Source organism: Phocoena phocoena, chromosome X (assembly GCF_963924675.1).
Source record: "Phocoena phocoena chromosome X, mPhoPho1.1, whole genome shotgun sequence".
NCBI lineage: Eukaryota > Metazoa > Chordata > Mammalia > Artiodactyla > Phocoenidae > Phocoena > Phocoena phocoena.
In genome coordinates this window covers 85502771-85515783 of record NC_089240.1, presented here as the reverse complement: position 1 = coordinate 85515783, position 13013 = coordinate 85502771, and the positions used below count along the sequence as shown (strand labels likewise).

The window sequence follows — 13013 nt, the reverse complement described above, 5'->3', positions numbered from 1 at the left end:
GATAGAATCAGAGGTCAGAGTGATGTAGGGTGATGGGACAATGAATGCAGGCAGTCTCTAAAGGCTGGAAAAGACAAGGAAACAGATTCTCCACTACAGCATCCAGAGGGAACACAGCTCTGTCAACCCATTTTTGACTTCTGACCTCCAGAACTATAAGATAATAAATTTGCCTTGTTTTACGCCATTGAGTTTGTGGTAATTTGTTACAGCATCAATAGGAAACTAATACAATGTTGTTGTTGTTGTTTTAAAGAACAGAAGAGAAAGTCTTTTATATTTACCCAGATATTTACCATTTCTATTGCTTCTCCTTCATTCCTGAATTCTAGATTTCCCCCTGGTATCATTTCCCATTAGCCTGAAGAGCATCTTTTAACATTTCTTGTAAAGCATGTCTGCTGGCAGAAAATTCTCTTGGTTTTCCTTCATCTGATAACATCTTTATTTCATTTCCATTCCTGAAGGATATTTTTGCTGAATATGGAATTGTGTGTTGGCAATCTTTTCTTTCAACACTCTAAAGATATTGTTCCAATGTCTTTTAGCCTTCATTGTTTGTGATAAGAAAACTACAATCTTTCAAATTGTTGTTCCCCTACAGATAATGTGTTATTTTTTTCTAGCTACTTTCAAGGTATTTTTTTTTACTTTTGGTCTTCAGCAGTTTGGTAAGATGTGTCTAGGCATGGTTTTCTTTGAATTTATCCTGTTTGGGATTCATTAAGTCTCTTGAATCTGTAAATTTACGACTTTCAACAAATCTGGAAAACTTTAAACAATCATTTTCTCAAATATTTTTTCTATCCCAGGAGGGGAAAGCCAAGATCAGGAGCTGTCACCCCTTCCCAGCACCATCTCACAGACCAGGAGTGTCACTCAGGTAAAATGAGGTCCCTGCCTTCCGCTCTGGTGCAGTGATTGAGGCTCTTCCCAGGAGAAAAGGCGGGATATAAGGATGAAGAACTCTGCAGCTCTGCCTGAGGGAACTGACTTAATTTTGAAAAGGTAGTAGAAAATTCCACGCCTACAGGCATTGTCAAAAACAATGGAGATCATGATGGAAGATAATTAAGAAGAGGCTGGTAGCACTAACACAAGAAAAATGTCAGAAGAGTCACAAGTTTATTGAAGAAAACCAGGGAAAGAGACAACCAATCAGAGCCCTCCTGGGATCATACACAATTGTAAGGATCAGGAAGACTGTGTGCATATGCTAGGCTGCATGGAAAGGCATGGAACAGGCTTGAAGGGTGTAAAACAAAGAATGTTGCTCATTACTTGTTTCTACGAGGATTAAGTCATAAGCCACTGCAGTTGCTGACCAACAGTACAGCCTAAAAAGAATTCAGGATGAAAAACAGGATGAGGCACTTTGTACTTTGGAAAAACAGGGCCCTTAGATAGCACCTTAGATAGATATATCTCAGGAAAATGTTCAATTAACCCAGATTCTTACATCTTCCCATACATAAAAAAGCACTAAAATCATTAACTGAGATACGTATTCCTCATGACAAGCAGTAACCTTTTACTGAGATGAATGCTTGACTGCATGTATTCCCTAGTCAAAATCATATATATACTGACTTCTCCCCCTACCTCTTCGGAGTTGTCCTCTCAGAGCTACTGAGAGGCTGTTTCCTGGGATCAGTCCTCAGGAAAACCCTGAATAAAACTTAACTCACAGCTCTTACATTGTATGTTTTTTCTTTCCATTGAAAAGGGATTCTCCAAGCCACACACAAACCCATAAACACCAGGCAAAAGCCTTACTGGCACAAGGAGCTTAAACACAACCTCTGACCAAGCACTGAATGAACCATAAGTTACTCTGACCCAGGGACGAATCCTAAAAAGCCAAGATTAAAAATAAAATCACAGTCATCCTTGGCAGTCTGGAACAATGTGTGAATGCCCAAGGCTATGCCTTTTTAGGAGCAATCAGAGAAGGAACTTCAGAGCTAGTAGTCCCAGTCTGAATGAGCTAGGGGCAAAATATGTAAACTCACTGAAATGTGAGAGCAGCCTCCAAGCTACACGTATATCCAATGGCAAAAGGTAAATATCTAATTGGGCTTAAGCACAACCTTTGACCAATAAGTGACTTATGCTAACCCAGGGGCAAAACCCAGGTAGACAAGCTAAAAGATAAAAATAAGGGGGAAAGATCTGAGCTGGGAAAACAGAGGTGTAACTATGGGAGGAAATAAACTCCACAGAATTAGTCCCACCAACTCAACAAACAATAAACAAATGACAGCAAACAACAACAACCATTGGGAGGAGGATCAGTATCCGGAGTTGCTAATAATACGTTTCCTAAAATGTCCAGTTCTCAACAAAAAATTAAAATACATACAACAGGTAAACATGAAAGACAGTATAAATGTATTTTGTTGTAACTATTTTTTCTTCTATCTGATTTAAAAGACTACTTCATAAAGCAATATGAATAAATCTATGTTGATATACATATAATGTATAAATATGTGAGTTGTATAATAACAATGCAAAGGAGTGGGGAGGGAATGGAGATATTAGGAGCAAAGATTTGAAACTGAGTTGGTATTGACCTGAACTTGATTTTTATAAGTCAAGCTATTAATTGTAATCCTCAGGGTAACCACTAAGAAAATACATTTTAAAATACAGTAAAAGAAATGACAAGGGAATGAAAATGGTACACTAGTAAATACTTATTTAACATAAAAGAAGGTAATAGTGGAGGGATAGAGGAACAAAAAAGACATAAGACATATAGAAAACAAATAGCAAACTGGCAGATAATAATTCTACTTTATCAGTGATTGCATTAAATATAAATAGATAAAACAATTTAAAGGCATAGATTGGCAGAATCAATTTTAAAAATATGATCCATGAAAATACACTGTCTACAAAAGATATTCAGAATCACAGATACAAATAGGTTGTAAATAAAAAGTTAGAAAAGATGTACCATGCAAACAGTAAACAAAAGGGACCTGGAATGGTTATACTAATATCAGAAAAATTAGGCCTCAAGACAAGCATTGTTATTAGAAACAAAGAAGGGCCATTTATATTGATGAGAGGGTCAATCCATCAAGAAGATTTAACAATTGTAAACATACATGCACCTAATGATAAAACTCCAAACTACATGAAGCAAAACCAGATATAATTGAAGGGAAAATAAAAATTTATACAAGGCATAACAATAATATATGATATATGCCAATTACTATGTGCCAAGTACTACTCTGAGTATTAATCTTTTAATCATCACAGCAATTCAATAAAATAGGTATTTTTATTCCCATTCTAAATATGGGGAAAGTGAGGTAGAAAGAAGAGAAGAGATTTGCCCAAGATCACATAGCTATTAAGTGACAAAATCAAGATTTGAAGCCAAGCTATCTACTGGCAGAGTTTATGTTCTTAACTACTCTTTCTCATGGCTCAGCTGTGAATAATATTTATGTAGCCATAAAGTAAACATAGAATATTGATTTAGTAAAATATAGTGATGTAGGGCTTCCCTGGTGACGCAGTGGTTGAGAGTCCGCCTGCTGATGCAGGGGATGCGGGTTCGTGCCGCGGTCTGGGAGGATCCCACGTGCCGCGGAGCGGCTAGGCCCGTGGGCCGTGGCCACTGGGCCTGCGCATCCGGAGCTTGTGCTCCGCAGAGGGAGAGGCCGCACCAGTGAGAGGCCCGCGTACCGCCAATAAATAAATAAATATATATATATATATACATCTACATATAGTGATGTAATAACAATATATTGGGAAACTGTGGGAGAAGTGTGTATATGGGATGGGAGGTTTAAGATAACTGAATCTTGGGCTTCCCTGGTGGTGCAGTGGTTAAGAATCCACCTGCTGTTTCTTTTTGTCCCTTTCTAGCGTTCAAGATGTCGAAGCGAGGACGTGGTGGGTCCTCTGGTGCGAAATTCCGGATTTCCTTGGGTCTTCTGGTTGGAGCCGTGATCAACTGTGCTGACAACACAGGAGCCAAAAATCTGTATATCATCTCTGTGAAGGGGATCAAGGGACGACTGAATAGACTTCCTGCTGCTGGTGTGGGTGACATGGTGATGGCCATAGTCAAGAAAGGCAAAGCAGAGCTCAGAAAGAAGGTACATCCAGCAGTGGTAATTCGACAACGAAAGTCACACCGGAGAAAAGATGGTGTGTTTCTTATTTTGAAGATAACGCAGGGGTCATAGTAAACAATAAAGGCGAGATGAAAAGTTCTGCCATCACAGGACCAGTTGCAAAGGAATGTGCAGACTTGTGGCCCAGGATTGCATCCGATGCTGGCAGCATTGCATGATTCTTCAGTGTATTTGTAAAAGAAAAAAATGATAATAAAAATTATTTGCACCATGTCACTCTTCTTGACACCACCTAACCCTTACCCCCTCTGTAAAATAAAACTACCCAGTGCAAAAAAAAAAAAAAAAAAAGAATCCACCTGCCAATGCAGGGGACACAGGTTCAAGCCCTGGTCCGGGAAGATCCCACATGCTGCAGAGCAGCTAAGCCTGTGTGCCACAACTATTGAACCCGTGTGCTGCAACTACTGCAACCCGTGTGCCTAGAGCCCAAGCGCCGCAACTAGAGAAAGCCCGCGTGCAGCAACCAAGACCCAACTCAGCCATAAATTAATTGATTAATTAATTTTTAAAAAAGGAATAAGATTGTCAGAACTGCAAGGGATTAAAAAAGATAACAATCTTTTCATTGCAGAAAATCATAGCTGATGTGTAAAAATTAAAAGTCAAGAAATAAAAGTATAAACAGATTATTTAGAAATATGGAGTGATACCAGAAGAAATAGTTATAAGATTTGAAAGTGATTCTCTCTGAGGAGGAGAAATGTGGGATGGAGAAGGGTGAAGCAAAGTTCTGATAGATTTTTATTGTTGCTGTTATAAGCCTTATGGTACTCTATAACTATAAAAATTACATTTTCAAAAACCAGGACTCCAAACGTGTACAGAAAACTTAAGTACTGTTATGGGCTGAATGTGTGTCCCCCCCACCAAATTCATATGTTGAAGGCCTTACCCCCAGTATAACTGTATTTGGAGATAGGTCCTCTAAGGAAATAATTAAGGTTAAATGAGTCCATAAGGGTGGATCCCTGATCCTATAGGATTAGTGTCCTTATAAAAAGAGATATCAGAAAGCTCACTCACTCTCTCTCCACACACATGCATCAAGAAAAGGCCATGTGAGGTCATAGTGAGAAGGCGGCTGTTTACAAGCCAAGAGGAAAGCTCTCATGGAAACTAAGTTTACCAGCACCTAATCTTGGACTTCCCAGGCTCCAGAACTGTGAGAAAATAAATTTCTGTTTTTCAAGCCACCCAGTCTGTGGTATTTTGTTTCAGCAGCCCAAGCAGACTAATACAGAGACATTATCCTCAATGAAATAAGCCAGTCATAGGGACATTCCTGGCAGGCCAGTGGTTAAGACTCTGCGCTTTGACTGCAAGGGGCATGGGTTTGATCCCTGGTTAGGGAACTAAGATCTCACATGCTGCGTGGCGTGGCCAAAAAAAAAAAAAAAAAAAAAAAGAAGAAAGAAAGAAGCCAGTCATAAAAGGACAAATACTGAACGACTCCACTTAAATGAGGTACCTCAAGTAATCAAATTCATAGACAGACAGTAGAATGGTGGTTGCAAGGGGGATGGGATAATGGGGAGTTATTTTTTTTAAACATCTTTATTGGAGTATAATTGCTTTACAATATTGTGTTAGTTTCTGCTGTATAACAAAGTGAATCAGCTATACGTATACATATATCCCCATATCCCCTCCCTCTTGCATCTCCCTCCTACCCTCGCTATCCCACCCCTCTATGTGGTCACAAAGCACCGAGCTGATCTCCCTGTGCAATGCAGTTGCTTCCCACTAGCTATCTATTTTACGTTTGGTAGTGTATATATGTCAGTGCTACTCTCTCACTCCGTCCCACCTTACCCTTCCCCCTCCCCGTGTCCTCAAGTCCATTCTCTACGTCTGCGTCTTTATTCCTGTCCTGCCCCTAGGTTCTTCAGAACCATTTGTTTTCTGTTTTTTGTTTTTTAGATTCCATACATATGTGTTAGCATACGGTATTTGTTCTTCTCTTTCTGACTTAACTTCATTCCGTATGACAGACTCTAGGTCCATCCACCTTAATGGGGAGTTTTTGTTTAACGGGTATAGAATTTCAGTTTGGGAAGATGGAAAGAGTTTTAGAGATGGATGGTGGTGATGGTTATGCAACAATGTGAATGTACTAAATGTCAATGAACTGTACACTTAAAACTAGTGAAGATGGTAAACGTTTTCTGTATTTTACCACAATTTTCTTAAAACGGAAAAAAGAATGTATAGAGGTATGCATTGTAATATAGATGGGAGGCTGTACACTTGGTTTCAGTTCTGCATTCCTGCTTGCCAAAGTCTCACACATATAGAGCTTCCTCAGCATTCTGCTCTCAGTTTTTCAGTCTGTACCCCTTGCTGGGGCTACCTGACTCACTCCTTGTCTTCAGTTATCATCTACAATACATATCGTTAGTCAGACCTTTCTTCTGTGCTCTATATCCATACTTTTCAAATGAAAACTGACCCTCTCCACTTGAAAGTCCCAAAAGGACCTCAAATTCAAAGAATTCAAAGCAGATTCATTCCCTTCCTCTCCCAATTCTACTCCTTCATGTTTGAAAAATAGAAAGAGAAAAGAAATGTTAATACCCTTCCTCCTTCATTCCATACTCCAGACTGTACTGTTTCTCCTACACCACACTGCCTTCAGGGCCAATTAGTTCATGTGTTTCCCAGAAATAGGCCTTTTTCCCCTATAAGAAGGACTGAATTTTCATCTTCAAAAAGTGATGTTAAATTATACTTCATATGTGCATGACCCAGCAAGGCCACTGTACCCAAAACCTTAAACCAACCCCTGATCCCTGAGTATGCTATAACAACAACACTAGAGTAAGAATCTGGGGACCCGGGGCCACAGTCAGACCCAGAACTGGCTATAAGACCACTTAACTTTCCAAAACATCTAGGAATGTTATCCACTGCTATCTTAGCCTCATTGCTGCCCCTAGAACTGGGGACAAGGGCCACCCTAAACCCCATGCTTTGAAGGGTCCTGCATATCACACACACACACATTAAAGAACACAAGGGTGCCTGTGTTACATGGGATCTGGTGCTCATTGTTGGTACAGTGCAACTTATAGGCCTAAACATCTGTACTTTGCCTAACACTGATCTGGCTCCAGGAAGATGCTTCTCCACATCTGTTTCCCTGTCTCCTTTAAACAAAAGGCAACTGTGTCCAAATGCCATGAAGATTTGTGGATTGTGCCACTGCTGACATAAGAAATAGACATTATTTCAGACTAAAGGGAAGATTCTAGCAGTGAACCACTTAGGGAAGAGAAAAATACAAGCTACCTTGTCAGAGCCTTCTTCTCAGATACATGAATGCCATAGATTTTTGCTTAACAAACTTTAATTTCCCAGTAGTGTCCATTTTCTTGTTTATATTTATTTTCTGGTTTGTGGTTCCAAAGTAATAAAAAATTAATGCAATATTTGCAACAGTTGCATATATAGGCTAAAGAATATTTCACAATATTAAACAACAGATATGACTCTTGATTTGGGGATGTATGGAGAGAGAGAAACACGCATGAATCGTTGTCACAGGTTGGATCCCCAGTAAACATATTATGAGACAAAGATTAGTATAGGAGGTTTATTGGGGAGAGCTCCTGGGATAAACATTTATGGAAGAAAAGGGAGAAAATAAACAGGAATGAAAAGAGGAAGAAATCAAATGTCAGTGCACTATCAGTAGAATGCCTCAGCATACACTGTAGGGAATTCTGAACTTAGGATGAAACTTCAAAGCTATCTCAAGTAGGAGCAAGAGGACCAGGCCTTTATATACAGCATCAGTGAGCCATTGGATGTGGGACACTCTGAGAATAGGGTGTGATCTTGAACAAGACAATTCTCAGCTGATGAGATGCCTGAATGGGGCTGGCATCCAAGGGCTCTCTGATGGCAACATTCTTAACAATTGAAGTAATAAGGCCTTTAGTGCTAAAGGGAACTCTGGGCAGGGCATTGCAGTATCCACCACAGTCCACCCTTTGTGCCTCTCAGATCTGCATTATATAAGTTCCGGGATCAGCTCTTCCAGGGGTCTGGTAGGCCTCTCTTCCTAGGGGAAACTTAAACTATAGCCCCCAACACTGCAGCTGGTCTCAAGGCTGAAAATGACCGTCCCTCTCTTCCACTATCAATTACAGATCCCAATCACTCTTAGGGTCTTGGTGGTTTGCCTGGTGGTATGATCCAGACCCTCACTCCTGATCATCATGGGTTTCTCAGGCTGGAGTTGCTGTCCTTGATGATACCCACATACCAAGCCCACCAATCTATACATAAGGCTGGGGTTTTTCCTTCTCAGTCAGCTTGTCAAAAAAGATCCCCCATGAGGCCACAGGTGTAAGGAGTGTGAAAGGTGCTAGCGCAACAGTGGTGGATATCATGGAGGATCTGCTCTAGCTGATTGTGCAGGTGCTTATATCCTCCAGTCCTGCTTGTGCTTGATCCTACGTGTAAAACTTCCATCTTGTTGCTGGGCCTGCCCACACTTATACCTTGGAGGAGCTGACAAAACTCAGTTCATAATGGGCAGTTCTGGTCGTATGGTCAGTTGCATGGTCATTTGATGTCCTATGACCATGTATTCCATATCTACCAGGACACAGTAGCATATCAGGAGCTGTTTTTAAAAGGTATATAATTATCCACTGCATGTGGCATGACTTTGTTCCAGAATCTAAGTTCTGGTCTAAGTTGTGACCTTCCCATTGGGGCTTACCAAAAACTCCACATGGCATCTTCCACCAACACAGATAACTCTAATACCTTAGAGTCTATTGATTTCATGGTCCAAGTGGCAGGACTGCTTGAAACCATGGCCTGGACCTGCTATAAGGCCTTCTTTTGTTCTAGGCCCCACTCAAAGTTGGCAGCTTTTCGTGTTACCCAATATGTGGGTCAAAACAGTAATTCCAGATGTGAAATGTGCTGCTTCCAGAACCCAATAAAGCCTACAGGACATTGAGCTTCCTTCTTCATGAGGAAGGTGGAAAATGCAATAATATGTACTGTACTTTTATAGGGAATCTCCTGGCATGCCCCAGACCATTCAACCCCTAAAAACTGTACTTAATGTAGCCAGCCCTGGATCTTTGTAGGGTTTATCTCCCATCCTCAGGAGTACACATGTCTTACCAAGGCCTCCAACGTGTTACCCACTTCTTAGCCATTTGGTCCAACTAGCATGATGTCATCAACACAGTGGACTAGTGTCATATTCAGATGGTCCAGATCTCTTCAGACTATACCATGACAGAGGACAGGAGAGTTAGTAGAGTCTTGAGGAAAAACTATAAATGTATACTGTTGTCATTCTATGTGAATGTGAACTTTTATGATGTTCCATTCTGATAGGGATAGGAAAAAAAATATTTTCCAAATCAGTAGCTGATTACTGTACTAGGTACCTAAGGCCATGTCATCCTGTTCTAGCAAAGATATCATATCTGACATGGCAACTGCCCTTGTGCCACTACTTGGTCGAGTTTACAGTAGTCTACTGTCATCTACCAGACTCTGTCCACATTTTTCAGGGGTCCAAACTGATGCATTAAATGGAGATATGATAGGGACCACATCCCAGCATTCTTTAGGTCTTTAGGTGGCACTAACTTCAGCCATCCTCTCCAAGATGCTATCTATATGTTTTCATTTACCATCTTTGCCAAGGAAGAGGACAGCAATTTCAAAGCTTCCACTTGGCCTCATCTACAAATAGCTCTGACTCCACATGCCAAGGAACCAATATGGGGCTTGTACCAACTATCATAATGTCTATTCCAATTATATATTCAAACACCAGAAAAATAACCATTGAGTGAGTCTGTAGACCCAGTGGAGCCACTATAAACCCAACATAGACTAGGAGCTTATATAATTTCTGGTTTGCATTATGGTATTTGCTTCTACCTGACTTCTGACAATTGAGCACAGTTATCCTGTCTCTATTGTTTCAGTGGCATCACCATTTCTATCAGTGATCTTCATCCTATAATACCCTCCCCTACTCTGAGCCCTGGTCTGCAGAGGCAAGCCACCACTGAACTTCTCAGTGATGCTGGTAACCCTTTAACCAGTGCATTCCTTATAGCTTTAGCAAATGGTGTGCCCTTTGGGTCCTCCTCCATAACATAGTCCTCTGGAGGGTTTTCTGTCTTTATAATATATTTATTCTATTCCCACTTCCCTGAGCCTTTAATCCCTTCTCCCACCATCTGCAATGGCAACTCTGGCCTTTATACCTCAATGTGGGCCACTGGTTTTTTTCCATTCTTTGAGGAGCCATTCTAATAGTGAGTTCACATTGATCTCCTGGGATCTTTTCCAGGATGTAAAATCCTGTATCTTGGTAGAGAACTCTCTAATCAATTAATTATCCCTTATTCAATTTTATATTCTAGCTCCCCTGATCAAGGCCCTCAGAATTCAGTCCCATGCTTACTCCCTCAGCACCTGCTAGAACATGCTGGCTAGGTCCTGCAGCTCCTTCTTGAGATATTCCCTTTCCTTCCTTATTAGGCCCAGAACAACACCAATGAAGTTATGTAACTTAACCCTAGACATAGGCCCAGTGGCCAGGATGGGAGGTGGGGGCAGATTCTGTGGGAAACACACATTATCTTACAAGGGAAAGGGCTCTGCATGTTCAAACAAGGTGAAGCACTAACGCTCAATAGGAAGGAGTGGGACACTTCTGAACGCTCAAGGAGCTCAGGGAAATCTGAGGATATAAGACTTTTAGGGACATCAATCCAGATGTCCCTATTCCATGTGTCAGTCACATTCCTTCCTAACCAGGGCCCTGGTCTTGGCATAGCAGACTTTCTTGGTTTAGATTTTAACTTTCTTTGAAGCTTGTTTCAATAAGTCCTGGGCTTGTTCCTCAGATTTCTCTACTCTCTACCTGAAAAAGATGAGGACCTCTTTATATGCTGTGAATGAAACCCTCTGGCTTTCACACATAGCTTAAATTGTTGACTAATTTAATTCAGCTTTTCATTATCTTTTCCTAGAGGTCCATCAAGCTGAGCAATAGCTACCCGATTTTCTGGACTTCCTTATATTTAATATACCTCACATATTTCTCAAATGTCTACCACATGGCACCAGTTAATGTATTCCCTTCCATGAATGCCATTCTAGTTCACCTCCAGTGAAAGCTCTAACTTCTCTGCTACCTGTTCCACATGTCTATCTACTCCACCTACCACAAATGATGGTGTCCTCATTGGCAGCTGGGCAGCAGATGATCCATCTCCTAAATTTCAACACAGTGTATGCTTTTCTGAACCTCTTCTTGTACCAGCTGTTGTAGGATGGCTTCCTGGAGGGCAGACTCAGAGACAGGGTTCAGCATGAAGGGCTTTTATTAGGGAATGCTCTTAGGATTAAAACCTGTGAAAAGGAAAAGAAGGAAGCAGGATTGGACAGAGGGAGAACTTAAGCTGTCCCATTTGGGGCAAGAAGGCCATGTAGATCAGTCATTGAATGTGAAGTACCCCAGAAAGGAGGTATGACCTTGGGGGAGGTGGCTTTCTAGCTGAGGCAATTCCCGATGAAGGCTGACAGCTGAGGGCTGTCTGCTGGCAGCACTCCTAGCAACTGAAATAATAAACTCTTTATTCATGAAGGAGGATTAGGGCAGCAGATTGCAGAATTCACCACAAGTATGACATCATTTTTTCCACTGGAAAGTTGGTGACCATCAAATGCTAGAATTGAGAACAGCTTTACTTTCAAAACGATTAATGAAATTTAAAATTTCAAACATTTATACTTATATTTATGGCTTTATTTAAGTAATATTTATTTTAAAATTTTATTTATACCTTCCAAATATTCAGATATAAATATGTGAACCTCCATTTATACTTTTGCTCTAGTGCCCTGAAATGCTATTAACAGGCCTGCTTAGCCTGAATTCATCCGTTTCCTTTTAGTAAATTATGCAAAAAGTCCTGGTTTATTATATAAATATCAGAAAATACAGATAAGTAAAAAACAGGTAAAATTACCCATTAATCTTACACTCTCAGGGAACTATCCACATTCTCAAGAGTATACACACCAAAGTTTATACATAAAGATAATTTAAATATATGTTCTTTCTTCATAAAAAGTATAGCATGTGCTTTTGCAGCCTATTTTCCCCATTTAAGATTATATGCTGAATTTTTCCCATGTAAATAAGTGTAGTTGCCCATCAACATTTTCAAGAGCTGCATAATGTCTCAATGTGTAGACATACCTTAATTTCTCAGCCAAGTGCCTATTTCAAGACACTTGGGTCATTCACAATTTTTCACTCTTCAAAAAGGTGCAGATGCACAGCCTTGTACAAGCTGATTATTTGATTATCTCCTAATGATAAATTTCTACAAGAGGAATTTCTGGGTCAAAGAGCGTGCACATCTTGAAAGCTTCTAAAACATGTATCCAAATGGATCTTGTACCAAGTATGCTCCCACCAGTACAGTTTGAAGGTGTCCCTCCACCCACACCCTCACCATACTCTGGGTTGGAAGAGAGGTGGATCTTCTCCAGTATGGATGCCAACAGCCCTCTCAATGGTTCCATAAAGACCCTGCCCCAACCAATCTTGTAAAAGAAATCTGATAGAAGCACTAAAAATTATTATTTCTTCTATTATATTTTTTCATAATTCCAAAATAATCACTAACATATTCACTCCCATAGACACCAGAGTTGGACAAGAAAGAGGATGTTTTCCTATCAAATGCCCTCAGGACCCTACAATAAAATTGTCCCTCTCTGTATGTCCCCAGGATAGGTTCCAGCACTTCTTCATTCAAATCAACTCTCACTTCCTTCCTCCCC

At 40.4% G+C, this 13013-nt stretch overlaps 1 protein-coding gene across 1 annotated transcript; it reads left to right on the top strand.

Moving 5' to 3' along the window:
* Nucleotides 1-3899: 3899 nt before the first annotated feature.
* LOC136142735 (large ribosomal subunit protein uL14-like) lies at nt 3900-4373 on the top strand. The gene is given in 2 exon segments (XM_065901006.1): nt 3900-4182; nt 4185-4373. Coding segments are annotated over 2 exon segments (420 nt in total). The 3' UTR covers nt 4322-4373.
* The last annotated feature ends 8640 nt before the right edge of the window (nt 4374-13013 follow it).